Raw genomic sequence first — 26,206 nt, 5'->3', positions numbered from 1 at the left:
ACATCAAAAGCCTTCATTCAGTTTCTTGTGACATCCCAGCAACATGTGCACCATCCACAAGGGATTGCCATACAGGAAGGATTTTAGACAAAGACATAAAAAGAGGTGATAGAAAAGATAAAACTCCAACTAAGAGGCTGACTAAGGAGGTATTTAAACTTCTGAAAGATTGGGCAATTCCCTGATGCTCAAATCATGAAGCCAATCAAGGATGATACATTGGAATCAGCAGAGAGCATCTGGAGGAAGACTTCTGGGAGCAATGTGAAGGACAAGGATCCAGCTGCTCTAAATGAAGAGATGTCCTTAGACATGGCCATTTCAAAAGGAGAGCTGGAAACACGTAAAGGAGGGGGTCATGAAATATTAGAGTGAATGATGTTCATGGCAAAGATAGAGGGGAAGATCCGTATTTCTCCACTTGCTATAAGTAGAAGAATCTAGTAGAATCAGGAAATTTCTGCTCCTGGTGGGAAAACTTGGCCATTTCTTAAAAGTACTCAAATGACCCAGATAATAAAGATTTCCTTGTATATTATGAAATGTACAAATATTAAAACCTGTGCCCCTTTCCAGGCAGATATCAGCTGTGTGCCCATAAACAGGCAGTGCCACTTGTGCCCTGAGGTGTCCAGCTGGGATTGCATCCCTCCAAGAGCACCTGAGGGAGAGCAGAGCGCCTTGCAAGCTGCAGATTGTCCCTGACAGCCCCACAGGGCACCTGTGCCATCAACATCTGCTCTGCTCCAGTCTGAAACAGGGCCCAGCATGGTGCCGGGATCATCAGAGAGCTGAGGTGTGTGCTGGAATTCAATGCCCTCCCCATCCCGCAGCAGCCCTGCATTTCCCTGCTCCAGCCTGGGTCTCCAGCACAGCCATGGAGGCTCTTTGGGCTCCTGACTGTTCCTGCAGCCCCCAAGGGCAGCTGAGCTCTGCCTGTGGCACAGTCAGCCCTGGCCAGCGCAGGCCATGCTCAGCAATTGCTTGTGTGTGCCTGGCCTTGCTGTCAGCCCCGGCAGCGGCTGCGTGGCCCCTTGGTGGCCCTGTGCTGGCCCAGCCATGGTGGCCCAGCCCCTGTGCAGGCCCAGCCCAGGCCAGGAGCATTGCGGCTGGGAACGGCCCCTGTGCCGTGCTGCCCACGGCAGCCTTGGGGCTCTGTGCCCCATGGCCTCCCTGCTGGGCAGCCTCTGCCAGCTCCTGCACAGCCCCTGGCACCTGTGGGCCTGCACAGACAGCTCTGCCCCGGGCTCTGCCGGCCTCTGGGCCAGCAGAGAGGCCAGCCAGGGCTGGCCATGGCCCGGAACAGGCCCTGAGCCCTGCAGGAGGATGGAGCTGGGCCACAGCCAAACTCAGCCCAGGCCAAAGCTGGGCTCAGCAGCCAGGGCTGCCAAGGGCTGGGCACAGAGGCTGGCACTGACAAATGTCCTGGGCCCCCTCCCTGCTCTGTCCATGCCCCCAAGGGCACAGAGCAGCCTCCTCTCTGGGGCACTTGCCTGTTTTCAATGCCTTGCACAGGCGCTGGCCCTGCCCCACACGGCCTGGGCTGAGTCCTGCCCCTGCACGCTCAGCCAGGCTGAGATGGACACTGATGCTTTCTGGGGCAGGCTCTCTGAGCCCAGCCCAGCTCCCTGCAAGCTCTGCCAGCTGCCCTGAGCTCTGGGCAGCACCAAGGGCCTCTCCCCAGCCCAGCCCAGCCGGCTCTGGCCCCACAGCTCTGCTCAGCCCAGGCTGTTCTGGCTGCTGGCCCCACGGCCTCAGCCCCTGCCAAGGGCACAGCAGCAGCTGCAGCTCACACAGGACTCAGCCCCAGCCATGGGGGAAGGTGCTGGGCCAAGGCCAAAGGAGGCTCCCTGGCTGCCCTGCTCCCCTCTGGCTCAGGTGTTGAGAGCTCTGCAGCCCCTGCTGCCATCCCATGTGCCCAGGGCAGCACAAGATCCCCGGCCTGGGGCCCTCAAGAGCTGCTCCTGCTCCAGGCCCAGGGCCCATCCCAAAGCTGGGGCAGCCACAAAGCTGTGCCCATTTCTGTTCATTGCTGCTCTGATGGGGATGGATCCTCAGCCACTTGGAGGTTGATGATGAATTTTCCTACTCCAGAGGCCTCTTCTTTCTTGAGCTCTTCAGTTCAGGAATTCAGTGAGAAAAGCTCATAAACATTTGTTCAACATGCCCAAAGAAGAAAAGCCATTTGGAATAACAGAAGTTTTCAAGTTTTCTGTAATTAATTAGACAGATATCGGAAGTGTATTCAAAGTGTATATACTGTCTTGAAAGCAATGCAGAGAGAACAGTTTGTTGTTTGATTTTCTTTCCTGTTTATAGATTGATATCAGCAATTTCCAGTTGATATTGACGCCCAGCGCCTTCTAATGCAGACTGAATAGGTATGAAAATCAAGACCCTTCATGGCTGAGAGTCTATCAGACTGTGTCTCCTGCCCTCTCCCGACCATTTCCCTCATCCAACCCCTGGCACTCCTATGGACCAGGAATGGTGTCACCCGCAGGACCAGGAGAGCAATTCTTCCCCTGTGCTGGGCGCGGGTTGGGCAGCACCTCGGGTACTGTGTCCAGTTCTGGGACCCCAAATTTAGCAAGAACGTTGAGGGGCTGGAGTGTGTCCAGAGAAGGGCAATAAGGCTGGTGAAGGGTCTGGAGCACAAGTCCTGTGAAGAGAGGCTGAGGGAGATGGAGTTGTTTATCCTGGAGAAGAGGAGGCCTGGGGGAGACAAGGTGGTGTCAGGGCACAGGTTGGACTTGATGATCTCCAAGGTCTTTTACAACCTTGCTGATTCTGGGATTCTCTGAAACCACCCTTGCAGCAGTTGCATGACGAGTCCTGGGCCTCCTCTTCAGAAGCTCCAGCAGCCCAGGTCCCTCAGCTTCTCCTCCTAGGCCCAAAGCCCATCCTGTCAGTCCTGCAGAGCCTCTGCAGCTCCTCCTCATTGCCCAGAACAGGGAGCCCCACAGGCAGACACAGCAGCCCAGATGTGCCCCCCTGGCCTGGGGTGCCTCTGGCAAGGGAGCAGCACCAGGCACTGCAGGAGCCCGCAGACAATTCCTGCAGCACTTGGAGGATGATCCTGCTCCCCAAGGGACGTTCCCATGGTGCCAAGTCAGGAACTGCAATGGGGAGTGGGGCCAGAGAGGAAAGGGCAAACAGGGATGGGCTGTTTGCAGGGGAGGGAACAGGGCTGGGCAAGAGGAAGAATTTTGTACAAAAAAAAAAGGGGAAAAAAAAGCAAAGATGAAGCCAAGGAAATGCTCAGGGCAGTTTCGGGGTGGCTGCCAGGCAGCCCTGGCTCTGAGTAATAGCATCTGCAGTGGGACAGGAATCTCCCAGCTAATGGGAACAAACTTTCTGGTTGACTGCAGAGGCCAGGACAAAGCTGAGTGGTTTCCCTGGTGTGCCCCAGCCCTTGCTGGCCCCAGGGGCTGATGGCATTTGTGCTCCCTCAGGTTCATGTCCCCACAGCAGCAGCATGGGGGTGCTCCTGCCTGCTCTGTGCAATGCAAACAGGGGCTCCTGAGCCAGTGCTGCCGTGGCTGTGCCTGCAAGGATGCGGCACCTGTGTGAGCTGGGGGAGAGGCCAGGGCTGCAGAGGGGGGATGTTGTTGGCAGCTCCATCAGGACGCTCTGGGACGCTGCCCTGGGCTGTGCAGCGCCCTGGGGATGGATCAGCCCCTGCTCTGCTGCTCCTTCCCGTCTCTCCCAGGGCCCTTGCAGAGCCCCAGCCATGCTGTTTGCCCCCAGCCTGCCCACGGCCAGCCTGGGGCTGCTCACCCTGGGGCTTTTCTGTGCTGAGCATTGGCCTGGCTGTGTTCTTGAGAGAGCCTGGGCAAGGAGCCTGCAGCCCCCAGGGCCTGGCCTGAGGCGTCAGCGCTGCCCCAGCAGTGCCCATGGCCTGTCCCTGCTGCAGCCCCGGCACTGCCACCCCCAGGACTGTGCCTGGCCCCGAGAGCACTCAGGCCCTGCAACAAAACCAGGGCCACCAGGGCAGCGGGGCAGGGCCACGGCAGCAGCACTGGCAACACCAAGTGCTGCTGCTGCTGCTGCTGCTGCTGGGCACAGCTGCTGTGCCAGCACTGATCTGCCCCCAGCTCTGCAGAGCAGGCAACAAAAGGGCATCTCTGCAGAAAATTCTCCTGGTAGATCCTTTAGTTCCTTTAAAGCCACTGAGAGCACAGCCCCTCATTGACACAGTCATTGGCCATAGGGGAAGTGGAGAGAAACAAAATGAGAAGTGGCCCAAATAATGACATTTCTTTGTGGACAAGATTAAAAATCAAAACAAAGGGAAAAGAACTTCCAAAGTGAAACCAACAAGAAGTTTAAAAATCAAAACAAAGGGAAAAGAACTTCCAAAATGAAACCAACAAGAAGTATCAAAGATGACTTTTATTACAAATGATTTGCAGAAACTGGCCAGCAGTTTAATGTTTACAAAACCTTCCACTCATCAGTCTCCTCATGGCAGCCTTGAGCTCCTGGTTTCTCAGACTGTAGATGAGGGGGTTCAGGGCTGGAGGCACCAACGAGTACAGAACTGACAGGGCCACATCTAGGGATGGGGAGGAGATGGAGGGAGGCTTCAGGTGAGCAAACATGATAGTGCTGAGGAACAGGGAGACCACGGCCAGGTGAGGGAGGCAGGTGGAAAAGGCTTTGTGCCGTCCCTGCTCAGAGGGGATCCTCAGCACAGCCCTGAAGATCTGCACATAGGAGAAAACAATGAACACAAAACAGCCAAGTGCTAAACAGGCACTAACAGCAATGAGCCCCAGTTCCCTGAGGTTTGACTGTGAGCAGGAGAGCTTGAGGATCTGAGGGATTTCACAGAAGAACTGGCCCAGGGCATTGCCATGGCACAGGGGCAGGGAAAATGTATTGGCTGTTTCCAGCAGAGCATTGAGAAAGGCACTGGCCCAGGCAGCTGCTGCCATGTGGGCACAAGCTCTGCTGCCCAGGAGGGTCCCGTAGTGCAGGGGTTTGCAGATGGACACGTAGCGGTCGTAGCACATGATGGTCAGAAGGGAAAACTCTGCTGAAATGAAAAAGACAAAAAAAAATAGTTCGACTGCACATCCTGTGTAGGAGATGGTCATGGTGTCCCAGAGGGAATTGTGCATGGCTTTGGGGACAGTGGTGCAGATGGAGCCCAGGTCGCTGAGGGCCAGGTTGAGCAGGAAGAAGAACATGGGCGTGTGCAGGTGGTGGCCGCAGGCTACGGCGCTGATGATGAGGCCGTTGCCCAGGAGGGCAGCCAGGGAGATGCCCAGCAAGAGGCAGAAGTGCAGGAGCTGCAGCTGCCGTGTGTCTGCCAATGCCAGCAGGAGGAAGTGGCTGATGGAGCTGCTGTTGGTCATTTATGCTGTCTTGGCATGAGGATCTGTAAAAAATAGTAATCATGGAATAGCTGAATTTAGAGAGGACTTCAAATATCCCAGCCCAGCCTGGGGGCACTTTCCCCCCACTGCCTGCCCAGGGCTCTGCTGCCTGGAGCTGTCCCTGCCAGCAGCTGCTTCCCTGTGTCCAGGGCTGAGCCCTGCCAGTGCTGCCAGAGCCCAGCCCAGCCCTGGGGGCTCAGCTCTGCCCTGCAGACCCCTCCCAGCTCTGGCACTGCCCAGGGGCAGCTCTGGCTCTGCAGGCTCTGATGGCAACATCAGAGCAACCCTGAGGAGGCTGGAAACGCAGCACTTATATTGCCTCTAAGGGGCCCTGTGCTGATTTTTTTCTCTGCCTGGTTAATTACGATGTGAGCAAAAATGTTTTTATTTTTCTCACTTGAACTGAGATATTAATATCTATTTGCATTTTCCCATCCAGGCAACCCAGAGCAGTAGATTAAAAAAAAAGTGTTTTCACTTTTATGCAGCCCCTCCCTTGCTCTGCTTCCTATATAACCTCATTTGAAATGTTCTGGAGTTAAATGCCATGCTGAGAACAATCCTGAACAATGCAGCATACTCACCACACAAGGAAAACACTTCCAAGCCTTACCACCTGTCTCCTTCCCCCCAGATCTTGTCCCCCAGGGCTGGGGAGCAGCTCCCCGGGCTGGCTGAGAGCTGTCCCTGGCAGGCAGCAGAGTCCCTGCCCCAGCACAGCGCCCTGGGCTGCAGGAGCCTGCTCTGCAGGACAGCCCTGGGCACCCCTGGCTGCTCTGCACAAGAGAGAATCACAGAATGTACTCACAGGGTCTGTAGGCATTGGGGTGTTCCAGCTTTAGGAGATCAATCCAGGAGCTGCAGCTGCATTGTCCTGCAGCCAGAGGTTCCTGTGCCAAGGGCTGGCAGTGATTCTGCCCCAGGCACTTCCCAGCACCTTCCCAGCCCTGACTGATTGAAGCTCTCTGTGCCTCTGGGCTGTGCCCGAGCTGGCTGCAGGCAGTGCCCAAGCCCTGCTGGACTGGCAGAAGAGCTGCTCATCAAGAGAAATGTGCTTTTGAAGCTCTTCTTGCTTACCAGGAGCTGCCTCTGTGCCAGGAGCCCAGCCCAGCTCAGCAGCACAGACACAGCACCAGGACTTTAATGACCCTCTGGGGCTTTGTGCTGAGGCCCTGAACATCAGTCCCTGAGAGGCAGCTGAAGAAACCTCTCCAGAACTCCAAGTCAGAATCCAACTCCAAAGTTTCTTGGACTTTTAATGGGTCCCACTGAGGGACACAAATGAGAAAGTGTCCCCAGGCCCCAGGCAGAGCAGAGAACTGGAGGCAGTGATGCCAGGTGGGGACAAAGAGAAGCCAAGTCTTGGTGGCCTGGGGCACAGCAGCAGGGTCTGTGCCAGCAAGGGCTGGGAGGAGACACCTTGTCCTGAGGCCCTGGGGCCTCCTGGCACAGCCCCAGCCAGGCTGGGCACTGTCAGCCCCTTGTCCTGCCCTCAGCATCCCCCCCTAGCCCACATCCCAGTGGCCTCAAGGATCTGCTGGAAGGAGTCCCTGGGGAGCCTTGCTCAGCAATGGCCCTGGGGACTCCTGAATGCTCCCAGGGACTGCAGGTTTTTCAAAGGACTTTGGGTTTTGGTTTATCTTGACTTTCTGAGAAGTTTGTGCAATCATGGCCTCCAATTATCTGCTGTAATTAGTCCCTGGAGAGGCTTTGTCAGTAACAACGCTCGGTGGGGGTCATTAATACTTCAAGGTACTTCAGTTATTTTAAGGCACTTGGTGTTTCCCTTTTGATACAGACTCTGTGAGAGGTTTGTGCAATCATGGCCCCAATTATCTGCTTTAACGAGTCCCTTGAGATCTTTGTACTGACACTCAGTGGGGCTCATTAATACTTTGAGGTACTCAAGGTTTTTAAAGTACTTTGGATTTTCCTTTTCACACCGAGTCTTTCAGAAGTTTTTGTGCCATCCTGGCTCCCAATTCTCTCCTCCAAGGGGTCCATGAGGAGCCTGTGTTGGGGTGGAACTCAGTGGGACCCATTCATGCCTTGACACACTTTGGGGTTTTCTTCTGACTTTGACTCCTGGACAGGTTTGTACAATCTCCTCTCAGGTCCTGAGGTTCCAGGGCTCAGCTCCAAATGCACCATGGGGCTTGTTAGCATCAAGCAAGTCCTGACAAACCATGGCTCTGCCTTGATTTACCTCCACTCTAGTGCAGTTCATTAGGAGGGTTTCCTTTTTCAGTTATGGAGAAATATTTCAAAGAGCTTCTAGCAAGTATGTATTCCTATTTTAAAGGGTGTCTTTTATTGCTGTTCTTATTACACAAGAGGTGATTGCAGCATCAGTGACTGATATTGATCCAGCAGGGACTCTCCTAAGGAGCTCTGGCCTGCTCAGAGAAGCTGTGCCTTGAGCTCTGACGCAGCGTGGACAACCTTGCTCCACATTCCCCAAGCCCATTTTGTCTCTCTTCAGTCACCAGGGACCTGCTTTGCTCAGAGAACTGGCTGTACACAGCCAAAGAGGGTACAGTTTCTTTTATATTTTGAAGCAATCTAAAACTCCTGAGTTTCCCCATTGAAAACAGACATCCTCCTCAAGTGTGTGCCAAGCCCAAGCTGCCACCAAGGAGGTTCCCCTTCCCTAAGGCAGAACCCTGCAAGGAATATTTTAGACACACAGGAAGTTCTGCAATAAACACAAATCCAGAGTTTGCTCAGGGCAGAATTAGACCACCTCCTGAAGGACAGACCAGCTTTGAACTCCTTGCAGCTGAAAGCTCTGAGCTGGGAGGTGTGGGAGAGACCCAAGAGTGAGGGAAGGGAAATGCAGAGCACCCAGCAAGTGCTTCTGTGCAGACAGGCTGTGGGGAAGGGCACTGCAGACCTGCCCTGGGCCAGCTGGGAGGGTGGATCATCATCCCAGTCTGCACTGGGCCATTGCAAGACACTGTTGGATGGACACTGCACCGACCCCAGGGTGCCAGCCCCTTGCTCAGGGCTGCTGTCACTGCCCAGAGCCAGAGGGGATCCCTTGCTGGGGGCTTGTGCCATGGCCACCTGCCCTGTGCCGCGCTGGCCGCTCAGGCACCAGGAACCAGCAGCAAAGGGCACTGCCAGGGCCAAAGGCCAGGTCAGCCAGACAGAAAGGGGCAGTGCTGGCACTGTTTCCATGGCAGCCCTCACTGGGGGTGACACCTGGGTCACCTGTCCTGGCCCCTGCCATGGAAAGCCCTGGCAGGGACTGAGGGCACAGACACTGGCACTGAGACACTGCTGGGCCGGGTGCTGAGCACAGGGCTGAGCACGCAGAGATGGTTTTGTTCTTGCTGAGCTGCAACAGAGCCAAGGCCTGTCCTGCCCCTCCGCCAGCCACGCTGGGCAGGGGCTGGGGCTGTGGGGGAGCTTGGCAGGGGACACAGCCAGGACAGGTGACCCCAACTGACCCCGGGGATACCCCAGACCACAGGACATCATCCTCAGTGTATGAAGTGCAGGGAACAAGGAGAAAGGGGGGAATGTTGGAGTGAGGGTTTTTGCCTTCCCAGGTAACTCTTAGGCAACAGGGAGCCCTGTTTCACCAGTGGGCAGGGTCAGTACCAAAGACACAGACACCAACTTCAGGAATACTGTAATTTCTATAATTCACAGCTGCAAAGAATTACAAAAGGATAATCTCAGCAAAGCACATAATCATTAGCAAAGAAGTACAAAAGAAGCTCAGCAATCCATCCAGTCATTACTAACAAAGATTGCCTGCAATGATTAAAGAAAGATCCATCACCAGTTACCCTCAGACTTTACCATCACCCAGATCCACACATCAGCTGGGGCAGACAAGGACTGCAGAGCCACTCCCAGACACTGGGAATTCCCGCAGGTGCCTCCACCTTTGCAGGCAAGGAGCCTCCAAGCCCACTGTGAGAGGACACAGCTTTTACACTGTCAAACAAACAAACTGACATCACTGCTAGTGTGGGAACATCTGGTTTCATTCTCCTCTTTGGTTTCTCCCAAAGCCTGGCCAAGGCTCAAGGAGGAATCAAGGGAGTTGACTTTGATCCTTCACCCCCAAACAAGGCCAGATGGGACCTTGTCTGGTTTCTAAATACAGAAAGAGAAATCCATGTTTTATCAAGGAGCACATCCACTGATCATGTTGTTAATAATGCTTTGTTAGTGAGTGGATACAAATATAACATTTATTTGGAAGGTTCATCTAGAGATGAACTTTGCCTCCGGGCCTGTTCAGGCCTTGATCCCAGCCTGTTCAGGCCTTGCTACTTTGATGGGTCCAGAAAGCTACAATGAAGTAAAACCTTCATAACCATTCTTTCAATAGCACAGTTTAGATTTACATATTAGGCATAAAGGCATCTCCCCTTGTGCTTCAATTAAGTGCTGTTAAATTTCATTACTCAGAGCTATTCATGTTCCTTTTCAAACACGCCTAAAGAGTTGCTGTTATTCTGTTATTTATCAAATGCTCTCTTTTCTTGAGACTGTCTCTTTTAAGACAAGTCTCAATACTCCACCTCCCAGCACAAAGCGTCACAACAACTCTAACATGGAATGTTAGAGTGCACACCAAGTGCACACACTGCAATGATGACAGACACTGCCACAAATGCATTTCACTGCAGCCTCCAATTTGGCAGCCCTGAAGTCAATCCCACCAAGAAGAATTTTCTTCTTTCTGCCACTCTTCTCCTGCTCTTTCTGTCAAGGTGATTGCTGACTGTTGGCCTTCAAACCCATCACTGACAGCAGTGCAACATTCCTGTCCCATGACAGCCCAGGCTCCTCCTTGGCCAGCAAGCAGATAATCCAAGGCCATGTGGTTCTGTGGAGTGCCCATTTGTGTTTGTTGGAGCCCATAGGATGTGCTACTGGACATTTTAACAGCATTATGTGCTACTTCTAATAATCCATCCAGTCAACTCCACAGGACGGGGCAGCACACATGGAGCACAGGATGAACCAGAATCTTTTGCTTTTTGAAACCCAAGGCACTCCATGGGGGAAAAATGTTCTCTGGGCCCCAACTCTTTCTTGTGCTTGTTGCTGAAGGACCCTAAATGGTGGCCCTGCAGCCAGGAGTGGGGTAACACTGACACTGACCAGCTCCAGCAGCCCAAGCTCTACTGACATTGGGAGTGATGGTAAAGCACAGAAATCCTCTCACACTGTGGCCTCTGTAACTAGAACAGGCTTCGGTTTCTCCTGAAGGGAAATCTTAGTGAATCCTGTCAAACGGACCATTGTATTCCTGTGTTTTCTTGAACTGTCCCTTCACTGACAGTTACGAGTCAGAGCCCATGGACAGAGTTCTGGCCACCCCACACTGTGGGCCCTCCAAGGGAACCCCATTCTTCCCAACTTCAGCTGAGAACATACTCAGCAATTAGTGACATGGAGTACTTTGGCTACCCTGATCTTGAAATTTTCAGAACTAATCATTAAATTTTGATGACTAATCCCGTGGTGAAACACTAGAGGTGTTTGTGGCAAACAAAGTTTCTGGCTGACTATCAAGGTACAACTTACAGACATCAATAGTACTTTAGTGACACCTTTCTTCACTCTTTTTTCTCAATGTCATTTTAGTTAGGAACAATAATTCTGTTGTCCATGGAGCTGGAGCCTTTTTAATTCCAGAATAATGCCTCCAAGGTCCTTTGCTGTTCAGCTTTAGCACGGTGTCTGTGGGTAACAAGGCTTGGTGGGGCCCTTTCCCCTTTGGCTGGAAGGGGGCCGGGTCCCAGTCCCTGAGGGCACCCAGGCTCCTGCAAGTCCCTCAGTGTCACAGCAGCCTCCACATGGAGCCTTGTGGATCAGAGCATTTTCCAAAGGGGCCATTGGGGCAAACAGGGAGATTTGGTCTGGCAGGATGTGTAAAACAATCTCCTGTAATATCTATTTGTTCTCACACAGAACACTTGGCTGCAGAGACATATTCCCATTGTTCCTGCCCAGGTTTCAGGATTCAGTGTTGTCTTTCCTAGGAGCTGTTCCTTCAGCTGCCTCAGGAGGGCCTTTTGGCTTCCGGGCCCACACTCTGGCTCCATTGTTAGGACTGCTGGATCCAAACCCTTTATCTCCACAAATGGTAATGACTGGAGGTGGATCTCCATTTTTCACAATCGTGCTTAAAATTGCAACATTAATAATTGTGCTACCCTGTCATGGGCTTGACTAATCCAATCTTATTGACAATTGTTTAACAGAATTACTGTAATTTCTCCTTTATATTCTACATCAATTCCTCCTTTCCTCCTGCCATGACATGAACACTTTTCAAGGCCAAGCTCCAAGCGAGCAGTTACCAAACCAAAGTGTCCTGGAGGAATCTGAATTCCTGTCTCAGTATTGATAGCTCTCATTTGCTTGTGATGTATCCTAATTAATTCCAATGCATGAAGGTCCAGCCCTGCAGCCTTTGGGCTGGCCCTGCCAGGGGACATCACACCCAGACAATTTCCAGGCAGTCCAAGCCTCACTGCCCATGGTTGTAGTTGCAAATTGGGTGCAGCCATGCACAGCCAGGGGTTTCTATTCCTTCAGTGGGCCATTGTAAAGGGTATGGAGCACATCTGGGAGATGGGTTCTCCATGGGGACAGGTTCCCATCTCCTCATTTTTTCAACTGTTCTTTTAACAACCCCTTCACCCGTTCAACAAATCCTGCAGTTTGAAGATAGTCTGGTTCATGAAAAACCCTGCAGTCTGAATCACGGTATTTTTCACAGTAACAGACAAAGCACTCTGCATCACAGTATCAGCAAACCCTGTAAAAATAGACAATTTTATCCCTTCCTCCTTTTTTCATTGTATACAATCTCACAAAGTTTACCTCTAACATTAGGGTCCTGGCCAATCATTTTCTGTAGAGTGTTTAATGTTACATCCCTGAGCAGCCAAAGCTGCCAAATTCGTATTGTCAGCACTATTTCACATTATTACTATTTTATACGTAGATATAGATATTGATATAGAAATATAGATATAGCTAGATAGGTATAGACATACATATAAAATAGATATATATCAATATATATATATAAGAAGGCCTTATTATACTATAAATATGTACATAGTTATTTATGATATTAATATTTCACTTGCACAAATGCATCGGAGCTCAAAATTAAAACCTTCTTCTGTTGCTCCATGTGGGAGCATTCCAACAATAATTGTTCCTTCTGAAGGTGCTGTTTCCAATGTACTGTTAACAAATTCATCTTTGTCTGCCCAAACCCACAAGTTCTTTCCCTTTTCTGTATGCAATTTTTGGATGCATTTTAAGACATCCAGGGGTTCAGCTTCTTTTAACCAACTGCCCCACTGCTCACACAGTGCTGCGACCTCAGCCCACTCCAGAGCCAGCCAACTCCAGGGAAGGGCTTCTCACCTGGGAATTTCTGATGGCACTGACTCCTCACATTTACATTTAACAAGTGACATTTTGTTGTGATCTGGCCCGACTGTGCCAGTTTTGTTTTACCAGTGGGCAGGGTCAGCACCAAGACACAGACTCCAACTGAAGGAATCAGTGTCATTTACTGCAGCTCAAAGCAGCAAAGGATCACAAAAGGAGCAGCTCAGCAGTGCACCCAACCATCACCACCAAAGATTGCCTACAGTGATTAAGAAAGATCCAGCATCTGTTCCCCTCAGACTTCACCATCCCCCAGATCCACACAGCAGCTGGGGAAGCTGTCCCAGCCAAGGGCTGCAGAGCCACTCCTGGACACTGGGAATTCCTGCAGGTGCCTCCAGCCACAGGTGAGGCTCCAACCTCGCTGTGAGAGGGCCCAGCTCTGACAGTGCTGAATGAACAAACTGACAGCACTTCTAGTGTGGGAACATCTGGTTTCATCCTCCTCTTGGGTCCCTCCCAAAGCCTGGCCAGGGCCCAAGGAGGAACCAAGGGAGGTGACTTTGATCCTTTAGCCCCAAACAAGGACAGATGTCAGATTTCATGGCCCTGTCTGGCTTGCAAATACAAAAAGATCAATACCTGTGTCACTAATGAGTGGCTACATCTATCACAGTGCTAATGACCATGCATATTTCATCAGTGAGCAGATACAAAGATAACCTTTGGTTGGAAGGTTCATCCAGAGGCCACCTTTGGCTCAGGGCCTGCTGTTCAGGCCTCACTCAGGGCTCTTGTCCAGGCCTTGGCACTTCAGGGACGTGGTTTAGTGCTGGGCTTGGCACTGCTGGGTGACCAGCTGGGCTGGATGAGCTCAGAGGTCTTTTCCAACAGAAAGGATTCTGTGATTCTGTGATTCTATCTGCTGAATTCAGCTAGGTCCATGTTAGCAGCACTCATTTGCTCAGAAAGTCTCCTCTTGCTCAGCTCTTGTGGCCTGAGGCTGCAGCTCCTTCAGCTGCTGGTGCTAAGCTGCTCATGCTGAACAAGACGACTTGGAGAGAAGAACACAGTCCATCCAATTCCTTCTGGGACACGCAGAGGGGAGGGTGTGGAAACAGGAGCAGTGTTTGCTGTGGCCTCCTCTCTGCCCTTCAAGCCTTTCAGCACTTTGAACCAGCCAGGAGCTTTCTCCAAGAGTGCAATGGAGCAGCTGTTCCTCCTCTCATGTCTTGACTCTCTCCAGTCTCTGACCTTGCCTGGTTTTGTCCCTCTTGCTGTGCCCTCTGCTCCCCCAGGGCTCAGTGGCTGCTGCCCAGGACTGTAGGACTGGCACAGATCCAGTGGTTGAGACCCTCCTTGCTGTGGCCTTGGAGCTGCCTGGGCACAGCAGCCTCTTCCATCTGGAAGCTCCCCATGGACTGGGAGTCCCCAGCTCCGTTCCTTGCACAACCTCCAGGAGCCCAGGGCTGTCATCTCAAGTCCCTGCTGGCACTGGGGCCTCCCAGGTGCCTCAGGCTGCTGTGACACTGCTGCACACAGGAGGGAAGAGTGGCAGGGGCTGTGCTGAAATGTCACTATAGGACACAAGACGACACGACGCAGAGACGCTGTTGCTCTCAAGGCAGGAAAGAGGGCAAGTTTATTTTTTCACTCCAACATTTATAGATTTCCAAATATGACAGTGGATTGGAGGGTGAAAGTGCCACCTTTCCAAGGACAAACGAACAGTCCATCAAGTTTCTCCTCCTCCATAAAAGAATGCAAAACAATAAGTTGTTTACAGAAAGTGTGTGAGAAAGTTTGGTACAAGAATGCAAACATCAGAACACTTAGAAAATCTTAAAAAGTCAAGGTGACATTGCAAGTCAGCTCCATGTGCTGCTGCTGCTGCTGCTGCTGTGGGGTCATTTGTCCAGCCCTGGCCCAGAGTCAGGGATCAGATCCAGGCCCTGCTGCTGCTCCCTCAGGATCAGCCCCGGTTTGGGTGTTGCTGTCAGGGCCAGCAGGAGTGGTGGCTGGAGCAGCAGGTGCTGACAGTGCCCCAAGCCCCGGGGCTGTAGGGGTCCCTGGGCTGGGCTGGGAGGGAGCTGCCCCTTGTTCTCCCTCTGCCCCAAGCAAAGCTGAGCCAGGCACAAGTGGGGCAGCACAGCCAACAGGGAGCCTGCGAGTCTCTTCCAGCCCTGGCTGCTCAGAGTTTGGGCCTTGGAGCCTCAGGTGGCCAAAGGCAGCTGCTCCCGGTCCCTCTGGGTGTGCCCCCATGTTCAGCAGTGCTGCTCCATCAGTCTGTGCCCAGCAGTGGGGAAAAGCCTCAGCCCTGCAGGGCCAGGAGCTGCCGGGCTCTGCCTGAGCAGCTCAGCCAGCAGGAAGGGAGCTGCTCCACATGGGAACCAGGAGCAAAGGGCTGCAGCACCTCGTGCTGGGGCAGAGCCCGAATTCTGAGAGGGAATAACAGAGTTATTCATGTGCATTGGTGCGTCAGCACTGCAGGTGCTATGCCTGCAAACACAGGGTTCAAGATGTGCAAAAGAATTCTGCAGCTCTTGACTGGATCAGGATGTCAGCAGTGCTGAACTCCAGCACAGTCCAAATGAAACACTTCACACCTCTGCTCATATCTGCTAGATTTTTTTCTTCAGGGTATCCAGAGAAAAGAAAACAGAGGAGGAGCTTACATTTTCTTTGTTTATCAGAAATGTTTCTCATTTTGCTGTACATTCCTTTTGTAGGACGAGTTCTCTGTTAAAAACACTGGACAAAAAAGAAAAGAAAAAATATGAAAGATAAAAACAAAAAACAAATGTGTAGTAAAAATCTTCGGTAATTTTGGATTAAGAGGTAACTCATCTTTCTAAGAAGAGAAATCAGTTACTCTGTAAATGTTCTGATGGCATGGATCCATATTACTGACCTCAGCATCACGTTTTTAAAAGATTCAGGGTTTTGTTTGCAATATTATGTTGTTTTAAATTGTGATTGAATCAATAGGAAATTGAAAGAGCTACCATGCATTTATGCATTACTGTGTCTTGTATGTAAAAATATTGCAGTTTGAAATTTGGATTTAAAATATTGCAAATGAAAGTTATAAATCCCAATAGATTGTGTGACAGCAGCTTTTCCTAGAGGATGTGCAGCACTCCAAGGACTTCATCAGTGGGGTTGGGGGTACTTGGATCTTTGTCCTGTGCCACTCTGAGATGTCATGGAATGGAACTTCACCTGCCACCAGCCCAGGTCACCCTCTGCCACCAAAGCTCCTTGGACCTTGTGCCCCCAGGCAGGCACAAAGTGTTTGTGCTGCTCCCCCTTTTGCACAAACCCACAGAGAGCTGGGATTTTTCCAAGTCTCATGTCTGCATTGGGCCATATTCCTAGAGAAGCAGCAGCCCATCCCAATGAATATGGCGAGTTATATGGATGGTTGTGAGCTCCACTTCCTGCCTAGAAATCCTGAAACTGCTTCTGAATGCTGCTCCTTCAGGTCTTGGACACCTTCTCACACAGAGCTGGGGAAAAAAATACCCTGGTCTCTGGCTAAAGAGTGAGTTATGCCAAAGTTAGAGCTCTGTGCAAAGTTTCTATCCACTCCTATCCTATTAATATACCAATATGTGGGGGTGTGCATGGATGTGTCTTGTACACAAAGGAAGGAGTGTGCAAGCAACGTGACTGACACTTTCACTGTCCATGTTCATCCCATACCCATGGGTACAGAGATATTATGGAAACTCCGGCAAACACAGAGCCTTCTGTCCCTGGGTACAGAGATATCCAAGAGCCCCTGGCACACACAAACTCTTCTGTCCATGGATACAGAGACACCCAAGAGCCCCTGGCACACACAGACCCTTCTGTCCCTGGATACAGAGACACCCAAGAGCCCCTGGCACACACAGACCCTTCTGTCTCTGGAGGATGGAGTGTGGTGGGTGGGAGTGGTTGGTGGGCAGTGAGTCCCAGACAGCAGGCCAGACCCGGCTCCAGTCCTGCCAGGCCCTGCCAAGGCTCAGTGCAGGATCCTCTGGAATGGGAAAGCTCTTCAGCCTTGTCCCTGCCCAGAGGGGCAGTGCTGGCCTGGCAGCACAGGTTGTTTTCCCCTCAGGCTGCAGGTGATGAGAACACAACACTTGCCAGCACTGAGTGCGAGGCACAGCTCCGGGTGCTCCCCATGAACCTCAGCTCTGGGAGCACTGTCTGCCCCAAGCTCCAGGGGCTGCAGTGGGAGCCCGGCTGGGCTCTGCCCTGGGGCCATCCTGCAGGGACAGCTGGAAACAGGGAGCATTCAGCTGCCACAAACAGCCAAGCCAGGTCTGCAGGGCAGCTGCTCCAGCCCGGACTGCACTGCTGTGTGCTGTGCTCTGGGGCTGGGGCTCCCCACACAGGGGACTGGACTGGTGTGCCAGAGGAGACAGAGAAGCTTCAGCTTCAGCCTCACTGAGGTGGCTGCGTGGGCTGGGAAGAGTTGGGAGGCTCAAGGGGATTCACAGAGCTCATCCTGCTGCAAGGATGAAGGGAGTGGGAACTCATCAGTGAGGAGAGCTGAGGGCTGGAGAGTGGCTCTGAATGACACTAAAATGCCACTGGACGTCTGAGACATTGCTGCTCCTCAGCCAGAGACAGCATGAGTCCCTAAACCTGGGGCTCAGCCCTCCTTGTGGTCATGGGCATCAAGGAAGGCAACAGAGTGATGGAGACAGCAACGGGCTGGGAATTCACTGGGGAAAAAAGGGAGCAGTTGAGAAGTAAAAGGCAGGTGGGGGAGAGAACTGTTCAGAGAAGGGCTGAGCTACATCTTGACCAAGCGAAAAATGTGATTTGGAGTCCTCCCAGACTGATTTCATTTCAGAAGGTATTGAACAAGTTTAATTTTTGGGAGGTGTCATGTTTTCCCTTGGAGGTGAACACTCTGCAAACTTGAGCTGTGTTGCCAAAATGCTCAAGCAAGTCTGTGCTGCAGGTGACACCATTTCTTCTTTGGCTGATTCCGGCCCGGTGCTGAGCTCCAGCAGAGCCCTGGCAGAGCCCAGAGCAGCTTCAGCATCTGCAGAGCCCGGCTGCAAGGAGAGAAAGCAGAAACTGCCCGTCAGCTGAGGGCTCCTGTCCCCTTGTCCCAGCTGCCCGTGGTGCCCAGGCCATGCTGGCTGTGCCCAGAGCAGTGCCCAGAGCTGCCCATCGGTGCTGCCTTTGGGAGCAGGGCAGGAAGGCAGGACATGTGCCCAGCCTGCAGCCAGCCATGGCACATCCACCTGCTCAGCAGCTGCCCAGAGCAGGATGCTCCTGTGCTCGCTGCCATCTCCCAAAAGCTCTGATCCCACCCTGCCAAGCAGACGGGGACCCACCTCATGCCATCCATGGCTGGAAGAAAAGCTGGTCCCAAACGATGTCCTCAGCCTGCTCCAAGGGCACGGTCCATCCACGCCACAGCTGCTCCCAAGCACTTCCCGATCCAGACTGGACCAACCAGAATGCTTCCTCTAGAAAAACAAACAACAAATTGTTGAAAATAGATTACAGACAAAAAGGGAAAAAAAGAACAAAGGTAAAAATCATATCTCTGTGAGGGGACTGAGGAAGGCCCAAGCCCTGCATGCCAGGGAAAAACCCAGCCATGTGTGAGCAACGCCCAGGTTTTCTCCCTTCCCCCTGCACTGTCCCCCACAATAACCATGATCCCCAAGCAAACAAGGGCAGTGGAGCTGCCCAAGCCCATCCTTGCCTGCACAGCAAAGCACCTGTGCACAGGTTCTGGAGTCCCACCTCTGCTCTCACCATGGGGGTTTGTTTGTGTTGGGCTGGCTGCCCCAGCCCCAGCCCCAGCCTGGGGCACGGTGGGTGCTGGGGGCTGTTGGCAGGACCAGGAGCCCACTCCCATTTCGTACCCACCTCAGCCCATGCCCCCAGCCCTGCCAAAAGCAGCTGGGCAGCCGACTGAAGGATCAGCTGCATCTGCCCCCGCAAAGGGGGGAACCTTTGCTTCCCAGCCAGGCTGGGCAATGCCCAAATCTGGGAGCATTTCCCCAGGTGTGGACTCATCTGCAAACTCCCTGTGGAGTTTGGCTTTGAAGAAGGTGCCACAATCAAAGTGCATCACCTTCAACTGCTGGTGGCCAGGTTGAGGAAGAGGTTGTCATCCTTCAGGTCATCCTTGATGTCATCCTCGCTGTCTCCTGCAGCAGCAGCCCCACCCGGTACAGCTTCTCTGGGGGCTCCTTCTCCTTCCCTGGGGTGAGACCAGGCTGTCAGGGCTCTGCCCAGGGCCCCAGCTGTCAGGGAACCAGGACAAGCAAAACCTGCTTGGATGGCAGCCACCAGGGCTGGGCAGAGCAGCTCAGCCCCAGCACAAGGGCTGCATGTTCCCATCCCATGACCCTGGTGCAGTGACACGGGCTGGCTTTCTTTGCTTCTCATTGCCAAGGCATGTGTGCAGCTGTAACTTACCAGGGCCCTGCAGCACAGTGTGCCTGTGGCTCTCTCCCTTCTTCTAGGGCAGATCAATATCCTGCATCCAAGGATGACAGAACACCTCTTCTAATGAGGGTCTGGCCAAGGGGTGCATGGATAAACACCACCCAATCAGATTTTGGCACTCTGGGGAGAGAAACCAGAAACTGCCCATCAGTTGGAGAAGGCTCCTGTCTGCTTTGCCCCACTATTCCCATGCCCAGGCCATGCTGGATGCGCTCAGAGCTGGGCCTGAACTTTCCCATCAATTCTTGGTTTTGGGGGAGAGCAGGACATGTGCCACCTCCTCAGCAGCTGCCAGAGCGGGATGCTCCCGAGCCCGCTGCTGTCTCCCAGCACTGGTATTGCACCCATGCCCAGAGAAGAGGATTCACCTGGAGAGAGCTGTTGTGGCAGCGAGAGCTGGCCCCAGCTGAAGTTCCAGCCCCTCCTGAAAGGCATCTTCCCGCAGACCATCTCGTGTAGCAGGATGCCCAGGGACCAGATGGTAGCTGGCTCGCCATGGTACCAGCCAAAGCGGGTCCATTCCGGGGGGCTGTATGATGGTGTTCCTGTGGAATACAGATGGAGTTCATCAGGGGGATGCTGCTGCTCCCAGAGCCTGGCCCCAGCATCCCTGGGCGAGCGGGGGCTGCATCAGTGGCACACAGGGTGACCACTGTCCTCTCACCAGCATCTGGGACTAGTGTACAAACTTTGGGTTGGAGAAGAAGCCACTGGTGTGGGAAGGGGACAGCAGAAGCCCTGGCTAGGCCGGACCATGACATGCAAAGGAAATACCCACTGCGTGCTGGGGAAAAACCATGCCCTCATTCTCCCTGTCTGCATTGCCCCAAACATATTATAAAGGCAAGACAAACAGGGTGAGTGGAGCAGTCCAAGCCCTTCCTCTTGCCTGCACACAAACCGGCTGGGGCACAGGTTCTGACCTCCCTCTCTGCTACCCCCACCCACGGCTGTTTTTGTCAGGCTGGCTGCCCCAGCCCAGCCCCAGTCCTGGGCACAGTGGTGGGCAAAGGCTGCCAGCAGGGCTGGAAGATGGCTCCCCACCCAGCCCTGCTCTAAAGCAACTCAGCTGCAGATTCAGTTTCCTGAGTGGCAGCAAAAGGGAGAATGCCCGCTGCCACACCCAGCTTGGGCTGTGAGATCTTGGGCTGTGAGATGCCAGGAGCGGGAGCACAGCCCTGTGTAGGCTCACCTGCAAAGTGAGTGTAGGCTGTCTCTTGCAGGTAGGTGCCACAGCCAAAGTCAATCAATTTGGCCTGCCCGGTGGCCAGGTCAACCAGGATGTTCTCTGGTTTGATGTCGCGGTGCAGGACCCCGCAGCTGGTGCAGTGCCGCACGGCCTCCAGCACCTGGCGGAACAGCTGCCGCGCCACCTCCTCGCACAGGAACCCCCGTGCTTGAATGAAATGCAGGAGGTCCTGAGACTGCTCTGGCCGCTCCAGCACCATCACAATGTCGCTGGGGAGCTCAAGCCACTCCAGCAGCTGGATGACACCGGGGAAGCCACTGGACACCTTGTCCAGCAGGACAATCTCCAGGGGAGCGCTGGTGCCGTCGGGCTGCGGGAGGAGCACGATGCCGTCAGTGGGGCTGATGCCGTGCCAGGGCTGGGCAACCCCTCAGCCAACCCGGGATGCTCTGCACCCTGCGCTGGCCCCACGCCCGCTCCCTCTCGGGATGTCCTGGCGGCTTCCACCATGCCGGGGCTTGGCTCATCCCCGCCCGGCACGGCCCGGCTTCTCCCGCTGTCCCGGCTCACTCACCAGCTTGCTCCAGTGCCAGATGCGGTTCCGTGGCACCCTTTTGATGGCCACCTGCAAGCCAAGGGGAGCAGCGGGCTGAGCTCAATGCCCGCCCCTGCCCAGCCCCATCCTCCTCCTCCTCCTCCTGCGCCCCCTCCTCCTGCGCCCGCCGCCGGCCCCGCCGCTCACCGGGGCGCCGTCCGAGAGCCGCGTTGCTGCGAAGACGCTGCCGAATCCTCCACGCCCCAGCAGCGACCCCAGCCGGTACCGCTCCTGCAGGGACTCCTGCGCCTTCCCTGCGGGCGGGACGCGGCTGTCAGCGCTCGGCCCGGGGCCAGCAACGGCCCCCGAGCGCCCCTCACCCGCCCCGGCCCGGCCATCCCCCGGCGTTCGCTCCCTGCAACGCGACCCGGGAGCCGCGGGGCCGGGGGCCGCGCTGCCGAGCGGCGGAGCTCGGGCCGGGCAAGCCGCAGCGGAGGCGGCGGGAGCGGCTGCGCCGCCTGTGTCCTCCGCGGGCCCCGGGAGGAGCCGGAGCCGGGGCCGGGGCCGGGGCCGGGGCCGGGGCCGGGGTCGGGCCAGGCGGAGCCAAAAGCCGGCAATACCACCCCAGCCCCAGGCACTGATCCCCGCCCAGCAGCGCCACCGCCAGCACGGCCAGAGCCGGGCTGAGGCCAGGCGGCGGCGGGACGGCCGGGGGCGGGCACGGGGCATGGCCCGGCCCGGCACGGGGAGAGGGAGGCGGGGAGAGGAGGGGAGACCGGGAAAGGGAGAGCGGGAGAGGTACGGGACAGCGGGAGAGGGAGAGGAGAACGGAATCTGAAGTTTCTTGTCTCGCTGTCGCTGCTGCGTTCCCCGAGGGCAGCCCCTGAGCCTCTGCAAACACGGGAACTTTGCCGAGTTCAGCCAAGAGCCAGAGTCTGGACTCCTGCACAGTGGCTCAGGAATCCCCTCGGTCCCTGCTGTGCATTGTCCCTGCTGAGGGTCAAACACTCTCAGAGCGCAATCCCTGAATGCAGAATTTGTACCTGACCCAAGCACTGCACTTACCTCTCCAACATTGCTTTCCAAGAAAAACAGGGGAAGCCAAACTGTGTGTAGGTCATGGTATCTTAAAATGTCTAAAACTTGCCAACTCATGGATCTTAGAGGTGAGATCTGGTTGGAATTAATGGGATGGACAACTAGTGCAAGATGGAAAAGGGGAGCATAAAAATAAATCGAGAAAAACGTCTTGAATTGTTTCAATTTTCATTTAATTTCTTAAAAGCACTTTCAGTTTTTCCAGAAACTTCTCCTCAGTCCTGTATGCTTTTTCCAAGAACCTTTCCTGAAGAATGAGGTGCGGCTTCTATCACAAGATGTGCCACCAACTGCAGCTTCTATTGGCTTTCCACACTGTGTGTGCAGCACACTTGCAGCAAAGCAGGACAAATATTTGAAGAATTTGGCAGCTTGTTCTTTTTATTTCCTTGTGGGCTGGGCAGTTGTGCCATTGGTAAGGTTTTCATTGTTACTGTTCTACCCTAAGAAAACATGACAGGCTACCAAGAACTCCTGGGGAATGCAAGCCTGACTGAATGCAGAGAAACAATCTGCAGAGCCTGCAGCCAGAAGTGGAGAGCTGTGTGATCATCATTCCAACACCCCCAAGGACATCTTGAAAGTGATCTAGAAGATGAAAATGGGCTGACAGAGGGAGTTTGTTTCTGTGCTCACTTCAGATTCTTCTACATCTGAAATCAATTCTAAAATCTCCATCTAAATCAAGAGTACAATCAATTCATGAAAAGCACCAGAAAAAACTGTACCTCTCAGGAGATGACTGAAATAATCTGTAAAGGAAAAATGCAGGAGAAATGCATTTCTCAGTACTGCGGTATTTGCCTGCCTGAAACCCTCCTCCATTTCCGCCCCATCCCTGGATCTGTTGGTGTCAGTTCTGTATTTGCTGGTGCCTCCAGCCCTGAATCCCCTCATCTACAGCCTGAGGAACCAGGAGCTCAAGGCTGCAGTGTGGAGACTGATGACTGGACATCTTAGGAAGCATTAAACTGATTGCCAATTTCTGCAAATCACTTGTAATAAAAGTAATTTTTGATAGTTCTGTTGGTTTGGTTCTTTGATTTCCCTATATTTTTTTTTTTTTTTTTTTAATATTCTCCCTAAAGCTAGATGATTGTTTCTGCCATTTCTGACTTTGTTTCTCTCCACATTCACCGTGGCCGCAGACTGTGACAATGAGGAGCTGTGCACTCAGTGGCTTTAGATGAATTAAGAATTTCCCAGCAGAGTTTTCTTCAGGGATGCCCTTTTGTTGCCTTCTCTGGAGCTGCAGCAGCAATGTCTGTGTGCAGAGCTGGGGCAGATCAGTGCTGGCCCAGCAGCTGTGCCCAGCAGCAGCAGCAGCAGCACTTGGTGTTGGCAGTGCTGCTGCCGTGGCCCTGCCCCGCTGCCCTGGTGGCCCTGGTGTTGCTGCAGGGCCTGAGTGCTCTCGGGGCCGGGCACAGTCCTGGGGGTGGCAGTGCCGGGGCTGCAGCAGGGACAGGCCATGGGCACTGCTGGGGCAGTGCTGACGCCTCAGGCCAGGCCCTGGGGGCTCCAGGCTCCTTGCCCAGGCTCTCTCAAGAACACGGCCAGGCCAATGCCCAGCACAGAAAAGCCCCAGGGTGAGCAGCCCCAGGCTGGCTGTGGGCAGGCTGGGGGCAAACAGCATGGCTGGGGCTCTGCAAGGGCCCTGGGGGAGACGGGAAGGAGCAGCAGAGCAGGTGCTGATCCCTCAAGTCCTTTTCTGCCTGGCTGCTCTCCAGCCACTCTGTCCCCAGCCTGTAGTGCTGCAGGGGATGTTGTGGCCAAAGTGCAGGACCCGGCACTTGGTCTTGTTTAACCTCACCTTGTTGGATTTGGGCCCTGGATCCAGCCTGCCCAGGGCCCTGTGCAGAGCCCTCCTCTCCTCCAGCACATCCACACTCACACCCAGCTTGGTGTTATCTGCAAATTTGCTGATGCTGGACTCAATCCCCTCAGCCAGACCAACAATGCAGATACTGAAATCCACGCTGGCTGGCTCTGATGCCTCGGCCATCCTGTGGGTGCCCTGTGATGGCACTCAAGGTGATCTGCTCCATAACCTTGCCAGGCACCCAAATCAGGCTGACAGGCCTGGAGCTCCCCAGATCCTCCTTCCAGCTCTTCTTGGGGATGGGCTCACATTGGCACCTCCACTCCTCTGGGACCTCCCTGCTGATCCAGGACTGATGGTAAATGATGGAGAGCAACTTGGGGAGATCATCCACCAGCTCTCTCATCCCCCTACGATGGAACCCATCTGCTCCCAGAGACACCTGTGAGCACCTGCGTGGCTCAGCAGCTCTCCAGCTGCTTCCTCCTGGATTCCAGGGGCTGTTCTGCTCCCTGTGCCCATCTACCAGCTCAGGAGAACACTTATCCTGAGGATGGCCTGTCTTATTGTTGAAAACTGAGGCAAAGAAGGGGTGAAGTACCTCACCCTTTTCCTCATCTTTTTTAACCATATCCCCCACAATAAGAAATACAGATTGTCCTTAGCCCTCTTTTTTCCATTAATGTACTTATAAAAACATTTTTATTATCCTTCACAGAAGTATCCAAGTTAAGTCGTAACTGAGCTTTCACCTCTCTAATTTTCTATCTGCACAACCTAACAACATCCTTAAACATTTATTGATTTACCTGCCTCTATGTCCAAAGGTGATGCACCCTCTTTTTAACCCCTAAATTCATGCAAAAGCTCCATGCCCAGCCAAGCCAGTCATTTCTTCCTCTGGGTCATCTTTCTGCAAAAAGGAACAGCCTACTCTTGCTCCATCAAGGTTTCTTTACTGAAGTGTGTCCATCCTTCCTGGAACCCTTTGTTTTTAAGGGCTGTTTCCCTTAAAAGAATCAGTACATGATTTAGTACTCCCCAAATCTGCATCCTCAATAGGCCAAAGTCTGCCCTTAAAAGTCCAGTGTAGAAGATTTATTGATGCCCCTCCTCCTTTCATGGAATATTTTAAAACTCAATATTTTCACGGTTCACTGTGCCCTAAACAGCCTCTGACCAGCACTTCTCCCACCAGCCCTTCTCTGTTCATGAACAGCAGGAGACAGAGCTTTCCTTGGGAGTGGGAATTGCAGGAAACATCCCCAAAGTGCAGCTTGGAAGGTTCAGGCTGGAGCTGAGGAGAAAGCAAAGTCCCTGCCAGGGTGGAATTGTGGTGCTCGAGGTGTGGCAGCGTGAGGCTGGGCCATGGCCGGCTCTGTGTGCCAGGAGCCGGCAGCGCTGGGTGCAGGGAGCCCAGGGAGGGCACAGAAACGCTGGCTGAGAAATGCTGGGGCACAGCGAGAGGGGCGAGTGCAGCCGGCCAGGGCACAGGAGCAGCACGCACAGGGGGCACAGCCTGCAGGACAGATGGCCGAGGGCTGGGCAGGGCTGGCAGGGCCACAGGCACCCAGGCCTTTGTGCCCTGGGCTCGGGCAGCGCCTCTGGAGGCCCCACAGCAGGAACTTTCCTGGCAGGGGCTGCACTTTGGCTCTCCCTCGGCCTCCCTGGCCAGGCTGGCAGGGGCTGCAGGTTGATGGCATTTGTCCTTGCTGCCCCTCACATCCCCCTGCCCCACAGAGAGCCCCGAGCCACCCGTGAGGGACAGGCCCTGCTGGCCCAGGCTGGGCTCAGGCCTTGGCCTTTCTGCTTCCCCCAGCCAGCCCAGGCCTTGCTCAGCATTGCAGTTCCCTGCCCAGAGCCTTGGGCTCCCTGCACTCCTGGCCTCAAGGGTCTGCTCTCACCAGTCCCTGGGGAGCCTTTAGCACTCCCTGCCCTGACTGGGGCCCAGCCATGCTCCAAGGCACTTGGAGTTTTGCTGCTGACTCCTTGAGCAGCTTCTTCATCCTTCTCTCAGTGCCTGAGGCTCCTGGACTCAGCCCCAAATCCACCGTGGGGCTGATTAAAATACAGAAAGCCCTCAGGAGCTCTTTCTCTTCCTTCAATTTTCCTCCAAGCCTCCAGGGCTTGTGAAGCTGCTTGGAGTCAGTCTGGAGTTCTGTTAAGGAGGGAGATTTCAAAGTGCACCGACGGCATGATGTTTGGTTTTAATCACGTGTGTGGGTTTTTATTTTTCAGTTCAGAAAAGAGGTGAAAGAACGATTCCTCAGATGATCTTGATGCTGAATGTCTCCCCTGGAGATCTGGGCATGGAGAGGAACAAGCCC

General features: G+C 53.9%; 2 protein-coding genes across 2 annotated transcripts; both read right to left on the bottom strand.

Annotated features, from left to right (window-relative positions):
* Positions 1-4,383: 4,383 nt before the first annotated feature.
* LOC135305694 (olfactory receptor 14J1-like) lies at positions 4,384-4,982 on the bottom strand (the record flags this gene model as incomplete). The annotated part of the gene is made up of 1 exon (XM_064429447.1): positions 4,384-4,982. A coding segment is annotated over one exon (552 nt), but the record flags the coding sequence as incomplete, so codon positions are not given.
* Positions 4,983-19,164: 14,182 nt separating this feature from the next.
* On the bottom strand, positions 19,165-24,062 carry LOC135306135 (serine/threonine-protein kinase pim-1-like). The gene is made up of 6 exons (XM_064429661.1): positions 23,954-24,062; positions 21,170-21,276; positions 21,002-21,052; positions 20,431-20,797; positions 19,607-19,783; positions 19,165-19,358 (listed from the first exon to the last, which is right to left on the bottom strand). The coding sequence occupies exons 1-6, from the start codon at positions 24,060-24,062 to the stop codon at positions 19,252-19,254; spliced, it is 918 nt and encodes a 305-aa protein (XP_064285731.1). The 3' UTR covers positions 19,165-19,251.
* Positions 24,063-26,206: the final 2,144 nt, after the last annotated feature.

Source organism: Passer domesticus, chromosome 8 (assembly GCF_036417665.1).
Source record: "Passer domesticus isolate bPasDom1 chromosome 8, bPasDom1.hap1, whole genome shotgun sequence".
NCBI lineage: Eukaryota > Metazoa > Chordata > Aves > Passeriformes > Passeridae > Passer > Passer domesticus.
The sequence above is the reverse complement of the archived record's forward strand: the minus strand, read 5'-3'. Positions and strand labels throughout refer to the sequence as shown.

Coding starts and splice junctions, on each gene's coding strand:
- LOC135306135 (XM_064429661.1), bottom strand. CDS start 24,062: ATGGCCGAGGCATCAGAGCCAGCCAGCGTGGATTTCAGTATCTGCATT. Junction 21,053..21,169: donor GGCTCTCGGACGGCGCCCCG/GTGAGCGGCGGG, acceptor CTTGGCTTGCAG/GTGGCCATCAAAAGGGTGCC. Junction 19,359..19,606: donor GCCACAACAGCTCTCTCCAG/GTGAATCCTCTT, acceptor TTCTCTCCCCAG/AGTGCCAAAATCTGATTGGG.